The 18,976-nt window shown below is 49.9% G+C and overlaps 2 protein-coding genes across 3 annotated transcripts; both read right to left on the bottom strand.

The window, feature by feature from the left end:
* Positions 1–7,989: 7,989 nt before the first annotated feature.
* On the bottom strand, positions 7,990–9,506 carry LOC136550812 (putative F-box/LRR-repeat protein At3g28410). Of its 2 annotated transcripts, none has more exons than XR_010782371.1 (3): positions 8,679–9,506; positions 8,402–8,560; positions 7,990–8,302 (listed from the first exon to the last, which is right to left on the bottom strand). XR_010782371.1 is itself a non-coding variant. In XM_066542398.1 (3 exons), the coding sequence occupies exons 1-3, from the start codon at positions 9,504–9,506 to the stop codon at positions 8,299–8,301; spliced, it is 966 nt and encodes a 321-aa protein (XP_066398495.1). In that variant the 3' UTR covers positions 7,990–8,298. The 2 variants fall into 2 exon arrangements, 1 of the variants encoding a protein (XP_066398495.1); XM_066542398.1 differs by having other exon boundaries at positions 8,402–8,535.
* Positions 9,507–11,554: 2,048 nt separating this feature from the next.
* LOC136547910 (F-box/LRR-repeat protein At1g55660-like) lies at positions 11,555–13,090 on the bottom strand. Its single transcript, XM_066539598.1, has 3 exons — positions 12,263–13,090; positions 12,015–12,160; positions 11,555–11,909 (listed from the first exon to the last, which is right to left on the bottom strand). Exons 1-3 carry the CDS (start codon positions 13,088–13,090, stop codon positions 11,555–11,557), a joined length of 1,329 nt encoding a protein of 442 aa, XP_066395695.1.
* Positions 13,091–18,976: the final 5,886 nt, after the last annotated feature.

Here is an 18,976-nt window from a genome sequence, read left to right as displayed (position 1 = left end):
CCTGAGCATAACAATCCCAGGTGTAACGATCCTGAGCAGGGCGGGAGTATTTGGTGGTGTAGCCTCCACCACCCCTACTCGATCTAGGGTTGTCATCCCTATTGTGGCGAGAGCGTTCCCTGGATGGTGCATCTCTGCGGAACCTCTTGTGATCGTGACCACAGAAGGACTCCTCAGGCTTACGCTTCCTCTCCCTGTACTCCTCTCTAGCTTCAGCACGGTCCTTCTCGATCTGGATGCAGCGATCCACCAGAGCACGCAGCGTGCTACTCTCAATACCGCCAAACTTCAGCTTGATGTGCGGGTTAAGTCCCTTGCGGTAATAGTACAACTTCTCCTTCTCAGAGTTCACAACATAGGAAGGTGCATAGCATAGAAGGTTGGTGAAGCGAGTGGTGTACTTAGTCACCCTGTCCTTTCCCATCTTGATGTTGCGGAACTCCTCGGCTTTGGCCTCCATGATACCCTTGGGAATGTGATACTCAGTGAATGCTTCGGCGAACTCATCCCATGAGATGTTGGCAGGGTCATCATAGGAATCACTGAAACTATCCCACCAGGCGCGTGCTGCACCTGTGAGCTGGTGTGTGGTAGCTCCAACACACTCATCGTCGGTGAAGGTGGTGAGGTCGAGCTTCTTTTCCACCTCCTTGAGCCAGTCATTGGCTACAAGCGGGTCAGGGTCGGTGCCATCATAGGTAGGTGGCCTCAGCTTCAGAAATCCCTCCAGCTTCCTTTGGAAGTCATTCTGCTGACCTCCCTAGTGACGGTTTGCTCCGTCTACAAGAGCTGCAAGAAGCTGGGTCTATTGCGCCATCACCTCTGCCAGGTTCGGTGGTGGTGGTGGCGGAATGTTCTCCTCAACAGGCGGTAGGGTATTCTCCATGTTGAAGGGTATCCCTCCACGTCCACGTCCACGGCCACGGCCATGGCCACGGTTGTTGCCACCACGCCCCCTGTTTGGTTCGACTGGTTCGGGGGTGGGCGCACGTCCATGGTTCATTAGGCGAGCAGATCGGCGGTTCGGCATCTGCAACACTGGATCATAGGAATTTTAGTGTTTGTGCCATAAGTGCTTATAATTCAGTATGATTACATGATTTTGACGATTTAAAGAAAAACATTTATACTATCCAACACTCATTATAAAGAAGCAATCAGATCCATAAGATGCAATAAGATCCAAAACATTCATTACATGGGTTTTGTTACATAGCATCATCTCCAGTAGCTACACTTGGAGACTCGCGAGAATCGTACTATGCATAGTGTCTCATATTACATCTCATAAGGGGTACATCATGGGGTACAACTTATGGAAGCCACTGACATGACTCATGACCACGCATGGTCATCTACTCTAACTCGTACACCGCAGCTGGGATACGACTGTTCTCGATCTTGATCTCCTCGTCAGACTTGTGAAGTCGGGACACGTACTTCAAGGCCTCGGTGAGCTCCTCAGTAGGCTTGGCTCCAGGTAGGGTAGGGTAGGCGTCTAGGTTGAGGTGAGTCGGGGCTAACTCAAACTCCTCTATCCTAGGCTTCGTCTTGCTACGAATCTCCTTGGGTAGCTGATCCCACATACCCTTCATCTCCCTGAGGTGCTTCTTGTCAGACTTCTGCCAAGCCTGCCAAGTCCTCTCACACTTGTCCTGTAGGTACTCGTTCTGCCTGAGTGCCTCGATCAGGTGACCCTGGTTGCGAATGGCCTTCTTCCTAAACTCCTCTAGCTCCTGAGTCATGGTCTTGTTCTGAGATTGGATTTTCAGCATATCAATCCCCTTGGACCTCTCTCTATCTCCTCTGCGGTTGAACTCGGCCTTCTTGTCATCCAACTCTCTCTACAACTCCAAGACCTTGCTGTCGAGGTAGCAGTTCCTATTGCCTAGGTCGGTGGCTTTGTCCTGTAAGTTAGCGACCTCGGCTCTGTGGACTTCTTCACGACGGTTGAGCTCGTCCTATAGCTTGGCAACTATCTCAAGTAGACTAGCTCGCTCCTATGCTCCCTGCGAGTCTCGCTCCTGGTACTCCCACAGAAGGGCCTGGTCCTGATGTCTCCTCTGCTCAAGCTAGGTCACGTACCTGTCCTGCTCTAGTAGGTGGATAGCCGAGACGCGAAGGCATCTGTCCTCCTCGGCAAAGATAACTCTACCGGCTGCGAAATTCTGCTCACTAGGGGTAAGGCTGAGGTCGAGGGCCTGGGGAAGTAGACGGAACTCTGTCGTCTTCAGGTGCTCGTAGTGGTCCCTCATCACTCTGCGAAGTGCCTTGTGTGAGACAGCTCACAGTCCCTCCTCAACTGTGTCCTCTATAGTCAACTCAGTGAAAGCTGGGACTGAAGGTAAGGTAGTGCTAGCTGGGAACTCGACTGAGGTGACAACCGGTCCTTCGATTCCTCCTTCCTGAGCTGACTTCCCGGTGCAGGTGACCTTGACAAGCTCGTCAGGGACTCCTAATGTGACGAGAACTCGGCAGAGGGTCTGTGCAAAACCCCCGAGCTCACGTAGGTCGAAGGTAAGCTTGGCGTGGTCCAGAGGTAGCGATCCTAGAGGCGGCCATTCGACGTTCGTTGCCATCTGCATGTTTTAAGGAAACAGGTGTTAGCAGGTCAATAAATAGGTAAGCCTTGCATAAAAGTAAATGCAGGGTCGGTATATAACCGAAAGAAGGGCTATTCACGTCCTATTCTATCGTCCATTTCTGAGGGTTTCGTCCTAGGGTCAAGTATGGCTCTGATACCAACTGAAACGACCTTATTTCCACGAAGGAAAATCCACAGAGTCGAAGTGTAATAAGACCGTTGTAGATGATATTATCCAAATTCCAGTCGAATATCACATCCATACAATGGAATATCAGAGTACAAATAGTGCGGAATTACATAAATTATTACATCGCCGCATTGGCGAAATCAAAAGTAGCATTCATTCAGAACAGCTTGAAGATAAGATCGCCAAACTCGAGCGTAGGAACGAACCCCTCAACCGTCAAACTCCTCAGCAGAACCTGTGTGCCAAATTTTATCAGTACGATTTGTACTGGCCACTCTCACCCTATGAGCATTGCTTTGTGGAAATTGGATGCAAGTTGGATATATTCAAAAGGAACCTATAAGGCTAGGGTTTCCTATGTATTAGCATATTAAGTATATAATAATAGTTGGTCAAGTTTGAACACCATTCCCACACCCATTCCACCCCATTTCTGTTCAGAGCCAGGTTTCGATCCTGGGATCGATATACCACCATCTCCACATCATCACCACATCACCACCATACCAACGCTCAGTCGATTGGCCAACTCCCTCTTGGCACTGTTTCATGGCTCGTAGCCCCTGGCTACGACCGAACACTCACTCACAGGGGGAAGAAGAGAAGGACTCATCTCACTATCTAGTTTAAGCGAAACCCAGGAAAGGTCCATAGCCGACAAGTCGGCATATGTATCGATCGATCAACCATACACTCTGTAGAGGTTTTACATAACCACAAGATCCGCCTTCCTCGCTGACCGTCGTCAACTGGGCTGATTCCGGCCGCTTGCTATCCTAGGATAATGCCACTCTACCATTCAGCCTTGGTACACCCCAAGTCTAGTCTGGGGTGGTTGAAACTATGAGTCACGAGCCGGGTCCACAAGGTCTCCATGAAGTCTCGGAAGGGTGTGGGGGAATCCTCCACACCCCATACCTCCTTGCACTGTCCGCTATCAACCTAGAAGTAGTGACAATATCCTACCAAGTAGTCTGGCCGTCCCGCACCATATAGGGCGAGTGGTACGTAAGGCTTCCTGGTGAATCTGAGTACTAGTAAGTCCTTAGGGATGACCAAGCCAGAATGTCTTCATCAGGGTTTCCATTTACCGTGCCACCACAGCACCTCCACCCCGGGCTCCTCCCATCATAGGTTCACACCCAGGGCCACCTCATATACCATTTACCCACCACAGGTATCCATTTCCAGGGGTGCCCAGGTAGCACCCCGCGGCAAGACTTGCCCCAGGCTCGTCGTATATTCCAACTTGGTCGACACAACTCTCACCCTCCACGCACCCAAGTCACACACGCAGCACTCTCCCCATAGTCCAGATAACACCAGTTCCCACCACGCATCAATGTAGTACAAGCGTAGTAGAAGTAATAAGCAATGAAATATAGCAGCAAGCGTGTGTCTAGCCTAATAGCAGGGTAAGTAGGGGTAAGGTTGCGTCAAGGTAAAGGCCATCAAGTAAGCATACTACCATGCAAGTCCTATCATAGTGTGAATATAACAATAAAGTAAAGCAATAGCAGTTCTATTTTAGCCATGCGTAATAGGTGCTACGAGGTTGGGTGGGATGTGGCACCTTCAGTGAAGTCGTCCCAACACTCCTCACGGTACTCACGATCCTCATCCGTCTAGTTCTCCTCCGAGTCTGCATACGATCGAATTATAGTCGTGTTAGCGACGTCCATAGAATAGCACAAAGAAGCAATGAAAATTCAAAAGAGCCAAATGCACTCAAACATGGGTTCATTGCGTAGAGCTCGATTTTAGATGAATTTTGGTCCTGGTTTCATATTTTTCTGAGGTCCTATGAATTAGTTATGAATTTCCAAAGATTAAATTCATTTATGAAAATAATAAAGGTTGATTAATTCAGGGCTGACATGTGCCACACTGTGACCGGTTCACGTGGCATGCTGACATCAGCATGACGTGACGTCAGCATGGCATCATCAGAGCTAAACCACGGCTGATAGGTGGGTCCCGCTGACGTCAGCATGACGTCATCATCTCGGTTGGTCACTGACAGGTGGGTCCAGGGTCAAACGGTCACTGACAGGTGGGGCCAGGTCGAAGTCAGCGTTAAGTCAACGGTCAACATACCACAGTGGTTGACATGTGGGCCTGGGCTGCTGACGTCAGCAGCTGACGTCATCGTGACGTCATCATGACGTCGCCTCCTGACATGTGGGTCCAGAGTCTCTGTGTCGCTGACATGTGGGCCCCTGTCAATGGTCAACGGTCAACTAGGCTGGGTCCAAACTGGACCGGTTGGGCCTGGATACGGGCTTGGATTCGGGCCGGGCTTGGCCCACCACGTGGCATGCTGTGGCGCAGCCACGTTGTAGCCTAGGGCCTCCACTGGGCTTTGGTCCACAGATCGGCCCACACAGCGTGGTTGATGGTAGACTTGTGTTCTCTATCCATGGACCATAGGCTAGGTCTTCGGTGGACCGAGTCCATCCCTTTTTCCTTTGGCATGGTCTACGTGCACCGGGTGCATGTGAGTGTGGCCGACGAGGGGAAATTTCCCCATCTTCTTCCCCGGCGTGCTCCCGCCGATGTTGAGCTCCCCGACAAGCCTCACCCGCGGCGCTGGTGTTCAATTTAGGTGGGCAAAAGCATCGCCCCGCTATGGAAAACATGATGGTGAGGTCGAAGCGACGAGTAGGGTTCCCCATGGGGCTGGCCACGGCGGCGGAGGTTCGGCTGTGGCGTGTCGACGGCGGCAGGGCGATGTGGTGGCTGGGAGCATGCTTGGCAGGGCGCGTAAGCTTCCCGTGGCTCCAGTGAATAGGGCGGCGAGACAGGGAGGCGCCAGGCGCTCCCAGTGGTCCTGGCCACGGTGGAGTCGAAGCGGTTGTGGCGGCGATCCGGCCGCGGCGCGGTGTGGTCAAACGGGGGTCCTCCGGTGGCCTTCGTCTACCTTGATCGGGAGCATGGCGTGTTCCGCGGCGAGGAGGAGCCAGCCAAGGTGGTGGCGTCACCTATACCGCGGTGATGCGGCCGCGGTGGCTTCGCCACGGCCGTGTTCGTGGCTGCGGTGTGCGCGCCCGTGCGTGCTCGCGTGCATGCTCGTGTGCGTGCTGCAACGCGTTCTCGTGCCGATTCGGCTCGACATTGCGCATAGCGTGTGGCGGTGCAGGGCGTGTGCGTGCGTGTAGGGCATCGCGTGTGTGGCTTGCGTTGGCGTGCTCGAGCCAGGACGGCTCGACGTCGCCGCGGCGTGCTTGGCGCGTGTGCGTGCGTCGGCGTCCATGGGGCTAGGAGGAGGTCTCAATAGCGAGAGGCTCACCGTGCGGTGCTTGGCGGCGTTAGGTGGTGGTGCGGTGGCGAGGTGCTGCCTAGTGGTGGAAGCCATGTCGTCGGAGTAGGCGCTCGGGGCGGCGCTCCGAGCTCCGGTGGTCGACGACTCCGAGCTCCCTGCTCACCTCCCTCCTCCGGGTCCTCCTCTCGGCCCTCTTCTCTCGGAGTGGTGCGGGAAATTGGGCCACCGAACGGCGGCGGTGGGCTGAGGAACCCTAGGGCGCTCTGGGCGTCGTTTTATAGCCCCAAGCTCCAAAGTTCACCAATGGCAGACGGGATCGGATGGCGATCGCGGCTCGGCGTGATCAAGTGGCCGAGGGTGCTCCTGCTGTCGTTATCGCCTGCAAGTGGGCTCCGCCTGGCAGCGACGGTGCGTAGAGGATGCGTCGCAGCCAAGGAAACGCAGGACGGGGCCACGGCGGTGATGGGCGGGGCGCGCGCGAGGGGGGGGGGGCAGGGTCACGCCGTGGGCGTGGCCCTGTCAGACTTGGTTGGTCCGGCTGGCGTCCTCGAGCGCGTCCGATCGGTTGGTGGCGCGATCGTGCGGCCGAGGCGCGTTGCGTGGAGCTCCCGCTCTCATCTCTGCCCTATGGTCGGGGAAAGCAGGGGGGCCGAGGTGGGTGATGACACCTGGGTCCCGCTTGGCAGCGGCTACGATCGGGTGAAGGGCGTGCTGGCTTGGGCGTCATGCTGGGCTGCCTTCGTGGGCCAGCTTGGCGGGCCGCAGCGCATGCGCGGGGTGAAAGGCAGGCGCGAGTTGGGCCGAACAGACTGGGCTGCGAGGCCTCCTTCCTTTTCCTTTTCTTTTTCTGTTTGTTTCTCTTTTCTTTCTTTTGCTTCGATTCAAATTTAGTTAGAGTTTAAACTTGAGCTTCGAGTCATGTAGTGGGTCCCACAAGGTGTTTCAAATGGTGGTCAAAATACATCCCATATATTAGGGATTATTGGCTATTTTTGTTATACAAAAATAGTTGAAGTTTTTATATAGGGGTGTTTTATTCTTCCAACAAATAATTCATTATTTAGGGTTTATCATAAATATTAAGTAAGTTAGTTAAACATCACATAAGGCAAAAGAATCCAAATCACAAGTGGGTTTAAGGATGCATGCATGATTTATTTATTTAGGAATTTAATTACACATGTGGCATAAAACCAAACTATGCTTATGATTTTGACTAGGGTTTGGCTTCTACATGTGTCACTCAACATCACATAGGGTTTAAACAAAAATTTTGTAGTTGTGATTTTTGGTATGTGGATTTTTGGGTTGTTACAATGATGGATTCTAAAATTTTAAGCATCTTGATATCCTTAAATACTGCAGTAGGTAGTAGGTACCAAGAAGAAAACAACCTAGTGCTTTAGCCTTTGGCAGTCCATGTACCAATGAGGTGGACAATGAGTTATTAGGGAGAGATAGAGTCGAATAAAATGCAGAAATAAGAGAATCTTCCATTAAATATATATAGAAGATCAAATACGTTTACATAGATTATCTCTGTATGTTCCAAAATTACTCAACTTGGTACTAGGCATGGAAGAAGACTGGATTTGACAAAATTGCCGTGTGCCTCATGGTTACCAAAAACATATTTTGTGACAAAACTGAATGGATTAGACAGTAATATGATTTGACGCAGATATATGCTGATTGCAAACAAAAAAAACCAATGAATCCAGGTGGAAAATAACAATAGAAATCTCAGGAGTTCTTCGTTTAAAATAAAATATAATGCCAAATTGGTTGACAAATTACAGGATTCCACTGAAGAGATAACAAATGGCAACACACTGCAAAATCACTAGACCTTGCTGGATCACCTGAGAACCAAATGTGTGTTCGATTGTTGTCATTAGACATACTAATAATGAAACCCGTCAAAAGGGTCGGCCGATAGATCGTGTACTTGCTCGTCACGTTGGTCGTCATGAGACCGAATCAATGTGCCGGAAAATACAAAGTCGAACTGAGCACCCCTTGAAGTGCCCTTTTTTATCTGGAGCAGCCGCTCTTGCCTTCCAATCCATTTGTTGCTAAAGTTTACGCCTTCTATCTCAAACCTCATTAACTCCAGCACTGTTGCATTTGATACAAAGAACCTAGCCAATTTAACATGTGACTTGTTGCCTCGGTAATTTCCTAGCACAATTTTCCTCAGACCGATGTCAAGGGTACTAGTAAGTTTCCGGTATGTACACCAATCTTTCCCCGAAACTCTTGTTATCTGAAAAAGCAACGTGAATGTAGAAATAGCGTCAATGGTCAACCTGACTTTAGAACAATATTGATGTTCTACAAGTGACAAAAAAGAATGCAGATTCACCCTCTGGTACGGAGACTCAGGTTGATGTACAACTTCTGCAAGTGGGGAAAGCACTGCAATAAGTTAATAACCGCATCCAGGCAAAGTTTGACATCATATAAGGCAAGAACCTTCACACTGCTCACCACCGCTCCCTGACATGTTAACAATGGTTGACCCCTGAGTTAAGCATGGAAGAATTAACACATCATGATTGATAGGCAAAAAAGTGTTTAATTTGGATCCCTCGTGAAGGTGAAAGTGATCGACGATTCATGAGCACGATACAAGTATGTACCTGAAAAACCGTGGCCCCAAACTGAAGCATGGAAAAGCCGTCAAAGAGTTTCCCCAAAGTAGCCAACCTTGGTGCAGACATTACTGTGATGTTCATTTGAGTTCCTCCAAAATGTAGTAGTCTTTCTAGACACGGGGCGTCCTCGATGACGAGCTGCTGTATAGAACTGGAATGCACACCGATACTTCTGAGGCTACGGGACACGATTTGCAGCCTTGAAAGGTACCTGTTGTGAAGTAGCAGCAAGCTCTCCAGGACAGGGCAGCCGGCGAGCCAGGCGTGCAGCGAGCTCTCCGGGATGGTGACATTGAAAAGAATCAGCTGCTTGAGAAGCAGCCAATGGAGCGGGCCAGCGTCGTTTCCGCCTGCTAGGAAACTGCAGTCACTGAAGCGGGCGATGCAAAGGGTGGGCGAGAAGCGGTGTACTGATGGCAGCAGCAGACTGTTGCCGGAGAACTCGAGCTCCTGGAGGTTGTCCAGAGAGGGTGACCGGAGCCAGCCATCCCGGGTCGTCGAGGTGGGATACTCCATGCCACGGTAGCGGCGAGGCATGACGAAACGGCGGCCAGGGCCACGGTGCGCAGTGAGGATGCTGGAGATATCGCTGGCGAGGATGCCAACGTGGTCGTCGTGGAAGTCGAGGTTGAGAGGAGCGGAGCGCCAGATGTGGCGCCACCGGGAGGAGAGCACCTGCGTGCGGGCGGCGTCTTTGGTGGGGAGAAGGGACACAATGTCACCGAGGACGCCGTCAGGGAGGCTGCTGATGCGGTCGGCAAGGTGCTCTTCCTCTTCCTGCCTCCTCCTCTTGGCTCTGGTGACCATCCCCATGGCGGCACCGCGGGAGAGGGATGGCGGCGTGGCGGCTGGTGGAGTGGAGATCGGGAATTCGATGCGTGTAACGGCCTACGATCTCGAAGGGCTGCGCATGTTTGGTTGGGCCCACTGCAATCTGATTAGATTGTTCCGTTTGGTCAGTAAATGACACTTCGGCCTTGTTTAGATTGAGGTTAGAAATCAGTATTTGGCAGTGTAGCATTTTCGTTTGTATTTGATAATTATTGTCCAATCATGGCCTAACTAGGCTCAAAAGATTCGTCTCGTAATTTACAATCAAACTGTGTAATTAGTTATTTTTTTATCTACATTTAATACTCCATGCATGTGTCCAAAGATTTGATGTGATAGAGAGAGAGTGAAAAAACTTGCAATCTAAACAAGGCCTTCCTCAATTCATTCAGTTTCGTCAGAAAGGTTGCCAGCGTTGAACACTCGGTTTCGAGTGACAAACTATGTCAATTTTCTTATTTTTTCAGAAGTGTTTATCATTTCAGTTTATGTAATCATCAATGCCTCAACTTGAATGGTGCCGAGAGTGCTGGCTGTAAGGCTTATCGAAGAAGAAACTAGAACCCAAGTTCTGTTGGAGTACCCGATGAATGGGGCTCAATTCTGGTAAGCTTCTCGTTGGAAAAAGAAGCTAGCCGAATCCTTGTTAAATTTGGCATGTATCCTAGTAGCTACATATTGTAATGAGAAAAATTCATGGCCGGTCCTCAAACTTGGCGTGGGGTGTCATTTAGGTTCCTATACTATCAAAATGCGATTTTTGAGTCCCTAAACTTGGTTCCGGGTCTCATCTGGTCCAAACGGATCTTAACCCACTCCTTATGTTGATGTGGCACTTACTATGCATTTGACGTGTGGGCCCACGTGTTAGGTCCACCTCATCTCTCCCTGTCAGTCCATCCTGCCAGGTGCGCGACGATCTTGTGCCGGGGGGATCATGGCCTCCCCCACATCCTCCGCGTTGCCGCCCGCTCCAACGCCGGTGTGGGCTCACCTCCCCCTCTGCTCGGGCTATGAGCCTATGACGGTGTCCACACCGGCGTCGACCTCGCCATTCACGATGCCGGCAGCAGCGTGCCCCTGCCGCCTGTGCCCTCCACGATGATGCCGTTGAAGTACTCTTTGTTCTCCACGGCAAGGTGGCTGAACCGGCGGCCTAGGTCGGCCCCCGCCGCCACCTCATCCCCCTCCTCCTCATCCTCGTCTACGGCGTCACGGGGCAATAGCCGCGACTCACGAGGCCGCGGCTCCACCTTAGCTCGGCGCGGCACTTGCTCAAGCAACCGCCAGTGCGGTCGACCCGCACGCTATGAGCTGCAGTAGCATGGACCTGGGACGGTTCGGCTCGACGGGCTCCTATAGCAGGTCGGTGCCCGCCGCCCCAACTGCTGCTGCTGTGGTGGCGGTTTGTCCAAGGGAGTCGATGACGGCGACAAGGTCTCCTCGACGGGGAGCTCCACGGGGCTGCCCCGGTTCGTGGTGCACGCCAAGATGCATGGTGGCCTTGTTAGCCCGCGCGGCGATGAGCCGCCCCGATGCCATCAGGCCGGGCACGGGGACGACAGGGCCACTGTGGTGAGCGTGAAGAGCGGCATCGGCGAGCGAGCTTAGAAGGAGAAGAAACAGTGAGCAGGGAAGGACCTGACAAGTGTGCCCCACGCACTACCCCAAATCTTCAAATCACTGTCAATTTAAAAATCCCTTCGTTGCCGAATTTTAGACCGGCACAACCATACCGGTAGTGATGGAGGTTTCACATAACCGCCGGTAACTCAAAACTGGCAGTGATATGAAACTGTCATTGCCAGATATATGCAGATCGCAAACAACAAAAATCAATGAATCCCGGTAGAAAATAACAATAGAAATCTCAGGAGTTGTTCGTTTAAAATAAAATATAACGCCAAATTGGTTAACAAATTACAGTAGTCCACTGAAGAGATAACAAAAGGCAACACACTGCAAAATCACTAGACCTTGCTGGATCACCTGAGAAACAAATGTGTGTTCGATTGGTGTCATTAGACATACTAGTCAGGAAACCTGTCAAAAGGGTCGGCTGATAGATCGTGTACTTGCTCGGCACGTCGGTCCTCAAAAGATCCAATCAATATGTTGGGAGATACAAAGTCGAACTGAACACCCCTAGAAGCGCTCTTTTTGATCTGGAGCAGCCTCTGTTGCCTTTCAATCCATTTGGTGGTAATGTTTGTGCCTTCTTTCTCAAACCTCATTAACTCCAGCACTCTTGCATTTGATACAAAGAACCTCGCCAAGTTAATATGTGGCCTGTTGCCTCGATAATTTCTTAGCACAATTTTCCTCACATCAGTGTCAAGGGTACTAGTAAGTTTCCTGTACGTACACCAATCTTCCCCCGAAACTCTTTTTAACTGAAAAAGGCAAAGTGAATGTAGTAATAGCGGCGTCAACGGTCAACCTGTTCGATAAGAGACAAAAGAATGCTGATGCACATTCTCAAACGGAGACTCACTGACCTCTATGTACAATTTCTGCAGGTGTGGAAAGCACTGCAATAAGTTAATAACCGCATCCGGGCAGAGTTGGACATCATGTAAGGCAAGAATCTTCACACCGCTCACCACTGCTCCTGACATTCTAACAACGGTTGATCCCTGTGTTAAGCATGGAAGAATTAATACATCCTGATTGATAGGAAAAAATGGGTTTAATTTGGATCGCTCATGAAGGTGAAGTGATAGAGGATGCATATGTACCTGAAAAACCATGGCCCCAAACTGAAGCCTGGGACGGCCATTAAAGAGTTTCCCCAAAATAGCTAATCTTGGTGCATAGATTACCGAGATGTTCATTTCAGTTCCTCCAAAATATAGTAATCTTTCTAGACATGGGGCAGCCTTGATGACGAGCTGCTTACGAAAATAACAGGAATTCACCACCCCGATACTTCTGAGGGTAGAAGACACGATTTGCAGTCGATGGAAGCCGCTGTGAAGTAGCATTAGGCTCTCCAGGACAGGGCAGCCGGTGAGTAAGGCATGCAGAAAGCTCTCTGAGATACCGACATCTATAAGTGACAGCTGCTTGAGAAACGGCAATTGGAGTGGGCTGGCATCGTTTCCATCAGGGATCCTGCAGCCACTGAAGCGGGCGACGCAAAGCGTGGGCGAGAATCGGTGTACTACCCATGGCAGTAGCGGACCGTTGCCGAACTGGAGCTCCTGGAGCTTGTCGAGGGCGGGTGACCGGAGCCAGCCATACCGTGTCGCTGTGGTGGGATAGTCATAGTCCAGGTAGCCGTAAGGCATGGCGATGCGGCGGCAGGGGCCAGGGTGCGAAGAGAGGATACTGGAGATATCTCTGGCGTGGATGCCAATTGGGTCGCCGTGGAAGTCGAGGTTGAGAGGAGCGGAGCGCCATAGGTGCCGCCAGCGGGAGGACAGCACCTGCGTGCGGGCGCCGTCTTTGGTGGGGAGAAGGGAGACGATGTCGCCGAGGACGCCGTCAGGGAGGCTGCTGATCCGGTCGGCAAGGCGCTCTTCCTTTTCCAGCCTCCTCCTCTTGGCTCTGGTGACCACTCCCATGGCGGGAGAGGGATGGCTTGGCGGCGGCCGGTGGAGTGGAGATCGGGAATTCGATGCGTCGTGTCCACCTACGATCTTTTTTGTGTGGAATCGTATCAGCCTACGATCTCGAACGCCCATATATACATAGATATAGGGCTGCGCATGTTTGGATGGGCCCACTGCAATCTGATTAGGTTGTTCAGTTCGTCAGCATAAATCAAACTTCCTCAATTCATTCAGTTTCGTCAGAAAGGTAGGCCGCGCTGAGCACTCGGTTTCGTGTGACAAACTAACTTAATTTTCCTATTTTTTCAGAAGTGTTTATCGAAAAAGAAGAAAGTAGAACCCATTACCCAAGTTCTGTTGGAGTACTTGAGTGAAGTACCACCTCTGCATGCTCCAAATTCTTGTAACACTATTGGAGACGGCTTCTTTGCCGAGTGTCCCAGATTTTACCGAGTGCTTTTTATCGGGCACTCGGCAAAGAGGCTGTTTGCCGAGTGCCAGAGAGAAAGCACTCGGCAAACAATAACACTCGGTAAAACTGGTCTTTGCCGAGTGTTATTCTCCTGACACTCGGCAAAGGCCGCCGCTGTTAACGGCCGACAGCCACCGTTAACCCTTTGCTGAGTGTCATCTCCTGACACTCGGCAAAACTGGTCTTTGCCGAGTGTTATTCTCCTGACACTCGGCAAAGGCCGCCGCCGTTAACGGCCGACAGCCGCCATTAACCCTTTGCTGAGTGTCATCTCCTGACACTCGGCAAAGCGGTGATTTGCCGACACTCGGCAAAGAGGTGATTTCATTTTTTGACACTCGGCAAACCATTTTTTTTTTACTTTTGACCTCCAAACTTTTTCTGCAATCCTCATACAATACATGGTACTCCATGTTCCAATGTGGCACATTTCTCGGACTTTTTCTATATTTCTTTAATTTATTTCATTTAATTGAATTTTCTTGGATAATTCAAATTATAAATGCTAGTCATTCGAATAATGAAAAAAATGAATGGAAAAATGATATTCATGTTATTTAGTATAATGTGAGGCCGTATCTAGGACTAGACCACTAATTTTGAACATCTTGTTCACGAAACATGACCACGAACTTGCAATCGAGTTGTTTTTAAATTCTACAAAAAGCAAACGAAGTCCGAAAATCATGAAACTTGTCAAGATGTCATGATATCATATGTGGAGGCTGTGATAAAATTTTGAGAAGGTTTCGCGCAAGTTGTCACACACGATGCTTGCAAACCGAAGAATTTCCGAAGAAGTTTCATGATTTCATGAAGAGGCCGACAAGGTGGTAAGCATCGTATGTGACAATTTGCGCGAAACCTTCTCAAATTTTTATCACAGCTTCCACATATGATATCAAGACATTTTGACAAGTTTCATGATTTTTGGACTTCGTTTGCTTTTTATAGAATTTAAAAACAACTCGACCGCAAGTTTGTGGTCATGTTTCGTGAACAAGATGTTCGAAATTGGCGGTCCGGTCCTGGATAGGGCCTCACATTATACTAAATAACATGAATATCATTTTTTCCATTCATTTTTTTCATTATTCGAATGACTAGCAGTTATAATTTGAATTATCCAAGAAAATTCAATTAAATGAAATAAATTAAAGAAATATAGAAAAAGTCCGAGAAATATGCCACATTGGAACATAGAGTACCAGGTATTGTATGAGGACCGCAGAAAAAGTTTGAAGGTCAAAAGTGGGAAAAATATGGTTTGTTGAGTGTCAAAAAATGACACTCGGCGAATCACCGCTTTGCCGAGTGCCATGGACGTATGGCACTCGGCAAAGAATTTTTAAAAAATTTTAAAAACCAATATTTGCCGAGTGTCAGTCCGGGGGCACTCGGCAAAGATTTTTTTTAAAAAAACCCTCTTTGCCGAGTGCCAGGCCAGGTGGCACTCAGCAAAGAATTAAAAAAATTAAAAAAAAAACTTTGCCGAGTGCCAGATCGGGGGCACTCGACAAAGGGGGGATTTAACCTCCCGGGCCCAGCTGGCCCACACACACGGCACACACGCACGCACGTGCCCGTGGCAGCGGCGCCGCCGCCGCCCACGCCCGAGCCGCCAGAGGAGGAGGAAGAAAGAGAGGAGGAGGAGAGGAGGAGAGGAGGAAGAAGGAGGAAGAAGGAGGAAGAGGAGGAGGTGGAAGAAGGAGGAAGGAGGAAGAAGAAGGAGGAGGAGGAGGAAGAGGAGGAGGAGGAAGAAGGAGAAAGGAGGAAGAAGGAGGCACCCCGACCGCTGTTGCCATGTCCCCGGCGCTTCCTTAGCCGTCGCCTTGTCCACCGGCGCCCTGGCCCCTTCACCACCGCCGCCCTACGACGCCCACTATGTATGCCCTATTTGTCGTCATCATCATAGTATTACTAGTAGTTGCGGTAGTAGTAGTGGTAGAGTAGCAGTGGTGGTAGTCGTAGGAGTGGTTGTGACATTGTTATATATATGTGGTTGGATATAATCTTGTGCATGTCGGCCACGTGCCGTTCATATATATATGTGCATGTCGGTCATCATGCCGTTGGTTTTCTTGTAGGTTTTGAAAACCTCACCGTGCAGGGGAGGTGCTGCCGAAATTTTGTATTGATAGTTTTATGTTTCTTTTTTTTGTAGAGAAGAGCCCGTCGGAGCGGAGCCGGAGTACCTCGGCGACCCCGATCGCCTTCCTCGCCGCTGCAGGTCTGCCTGCACCGCGTCGCCTTGCCACTGCACCGACCTGCCACGGCCCCACTAGCCTGACTCCACCGCCACCTTAGGTATAACACCTCTTTACGTATCATGGTCGTAGATCACGTAACCCAGTTAGGCGTCTCCCGTTCGAAAGAGATACGGTTGGAAATATGCAGATATTTCCATATCTAAAACCATATATGTTTCGAATTGTCCATGTTTTTTGGACAGCCCGTGGATGCATAGGTGGAGTTAGTTTCCATGGTCTGCTCTGACCCGAGACAGAGTTTCGGCATCATCTCCCTGTTGTTCTCCGGATACACACTCTCCCTGGCAGGACGTGTATTTGGAGAACATCGGGGAGGTGCTAGCGAAATTCTATCTCGGATAGGAGTAGAGCATGGAAACTAACCCCACATACGCATCCTCGCGTGGGATTAGAACCTATCCTTACCTATTAAATAGTAGGAACACTGTGTAGATGCAATTGATGTTTATATTACTCGCCGCTATATATGTTAGAGGATGGAGGACCGTGAGTGGATGTACACGGGCCGCGCAAGTTAGGGTCAGGTCACCAATGAATGGATCGATAAGACCGATGCTTTCTTAGAATGGGCATTTGGCATGGCTGCTAAAGGAGCGAGTAAAATTTGTTGTCCCTGCAGCAAATGTGCAAACAGGAAAAGACAAACGAAGAAGGTCATGGGGGAACATCTTTGGAAGAATGGATTTACGACAGACTATACCCAGTGAGTCTACCATGGTGAAGCCGATCGTATGAGAGAGGAGGTGGTGAGACCACGTGTCGAGGATTATGATGCTGATGCTGGGGTAGCAGACATGTTAAATGACTATCACGAGGCATAGTTCGCTAAAGGACGTACGGAGGAGGAGCCAGAGGCAACCGCAAAGGCGTTTCTACGGCATGTTTGTCGTCGCACAGAAACCCCTTCACGGCCAGACAAAGGTTTCTCAACTGGATGCCATTGGACGCATAATGGCGTTAAAGTCCTTGTATAGCCTGAGTCGAGACGCCTTCGATGGTATGTTGACAGTTATTGGTAGCCTGCTTCCAGAGGGTCACCTTCTGCCAAAGAGCATGCACGAGTCATAGAAACTCCTTCACGCACTTAAGATGCCATATGAGCAGATACATGCTTGCCCGAAGGAGTGCGTCCTATTTAGGAAAGAATACGTGGAAGCAAAGTACTGTCCAAAGTGTAAATCCTCTAGGTTCCTGGAGGTAGATTCTGATGATGGCCAGAAGAGGCAGCTTGACATTCCCGTGACAATCCTACGGCACCTTCCATTCACACCGAGGATCCAACGGCTATACATGACCGAGGAATCCGCGAAACAGATGACATGGCGCAAAAATGGCAAACGATACAATCCTGACAGGATGGTACATGCATCCGATGGTGAAGCATGGACCCACTTTGATGGCATTCATCATGAGAAAGCTAAAGAGGCTCGTAATGTACGTGTTGCGCTGGCAACAGATGGTTTCAATCCTTATGGAATGATGGCTGCCCCATACACATGTTGGCCCATGTTCGTTATCCCCCTCAATCTCTCCCCCGGCGTATGCTTTCAACGACAGAACGTATTCTTGTCGTTGATAATTCCTGGACACCCGGGGAATAATATGGGTGTGTTCATGGAGCCTGTGATTGATGAATTGGTCCGTGCTTGGGAGGAAGGGGTATGGACATACGACCGAGCTACAAAGAAAAACTTCAAAATGCATGTTTGGTACCACTACTCCCTGCATGACTTCCTGGCGTATGGGATATTCTACGCCTGGTGTGTTCATGGGAAGTTCCCATGCCCAGTATGCAAGGAAGGTCTGAGGTTCATTTGGTTGCAGAAGGATGGCAAGTATTCATCATTCGACAAACATCGACAATTCCTCCCCTCTTGACCATGCATTCAGACGAGACATCAAGAACTTTACGAAAGGTGTCATAGTGACAGACCCTGCACCACCGATAATGACTGGTGTCGTGGTTCGTGAACAGATAGATGGTCTCATGGTCAATCTAGAAGGTGGTTTTATGGGATATGGAGAGCAACATATGTGGACTCATAAGTCGGGCTTGACTCGGCTTTCCTATTTTGATGACCTTCTCCTTCCACACAACATTGATGTAATGCACACTGAAAAGAATGTTGCCGAGGCACTTTGGGCAATAATCATGGACATTCCTGACAAGTCAAAGGACAACGTTAAGGCTAGAGTGGATCTGGCAACGTTATGCGATAGACCAAACCAACATATGAAGCCTCCTAGTCACGACAAGACATGGAGAAGGCCTAAGGCCGATTTTGTCTTGAGCAAGCCCCAAAGGAGGGAAGTACTAGAATGGATCCAGACGTTAATGTTCCCTAATGGGTATGCAGCTAATCTGAGGAGGGGAGTGAACTTATCTACTATGCGAGTCTTAGGGATGAAGAGTCATGACTACCACATATGGATTGAACGGCTTCTTTTGGCGATGGTTCGAGGCTATGTCCCTGAGCATGTCTGGCTAGTGCTGATAGAGTTGAGCTATTTCTTTCACCAGCTTTGTGCCAAGGAGTTATCCCGGACCGTGATTGCTGACTTGGAAAGAATGACACCTGTGTTGCTCTGTAAGTTGGAGAAGATCTTTTCGCCCGGCTTCTTCAATCCAATGCAACATTTGATTTTGCACCTCCCGTAGGAGGCACGAATAGGGGGGCCCGTGCAGGGCCGTTGGTGCTATCCAATCGAGAGATGTCTAAAGGTTCTTCGAAAGAAATGTAGAAATAAATGCAAAATCGAGGCTTCCATTGCAGAGGCATACATTCTGGAGGAGGTGGCAAACTTCACAACAACATACTATGGTGACAACCTCCCTAGCGTGCATAATCCACCCCCTCGTTACAATGCTGACGAAAATGAATCGAACCTCAGCCTTTTCCGAGGGCAACTCGGCAGCGCAAGTGCATCGACCCCCAAGACCATGAATCATGAAGAGTGGCGCCATATCATGTTATACGTGTTGATCAACCTTGACGAAGTGGCGCCGTACATGCAGTAAGTTCTCAACAAACTTGTTAAATACATCATCACTATTCTGCATCTAACCCCCTTGTTTCTCGTTGGTACAGGGAATTTCTTCATGAATTCTGGCATCAATCAAGGGATCCTACCCCACAGCAGGTAGATACCCTTCTT

This window comes from Miscanthus floridulus, chromosome 4, assembly GCF_019320115.1.
Source record: "Miscanthus floridulus cultivar M001 chromosome 4, ASM1932011v1, whole genome shotgun sequence".
Lineage (NCBI taxonomy): Eukaryota > Viridiplantae > Streptophyta > Magnoliopsida > Poales > Poaceae > Miscanthus > Miscanthus floridulus.
Note: the sequence above shows the minus strand (reverse complement) of the source record. Positions and strands in the feature narration are given on the sequence as shown.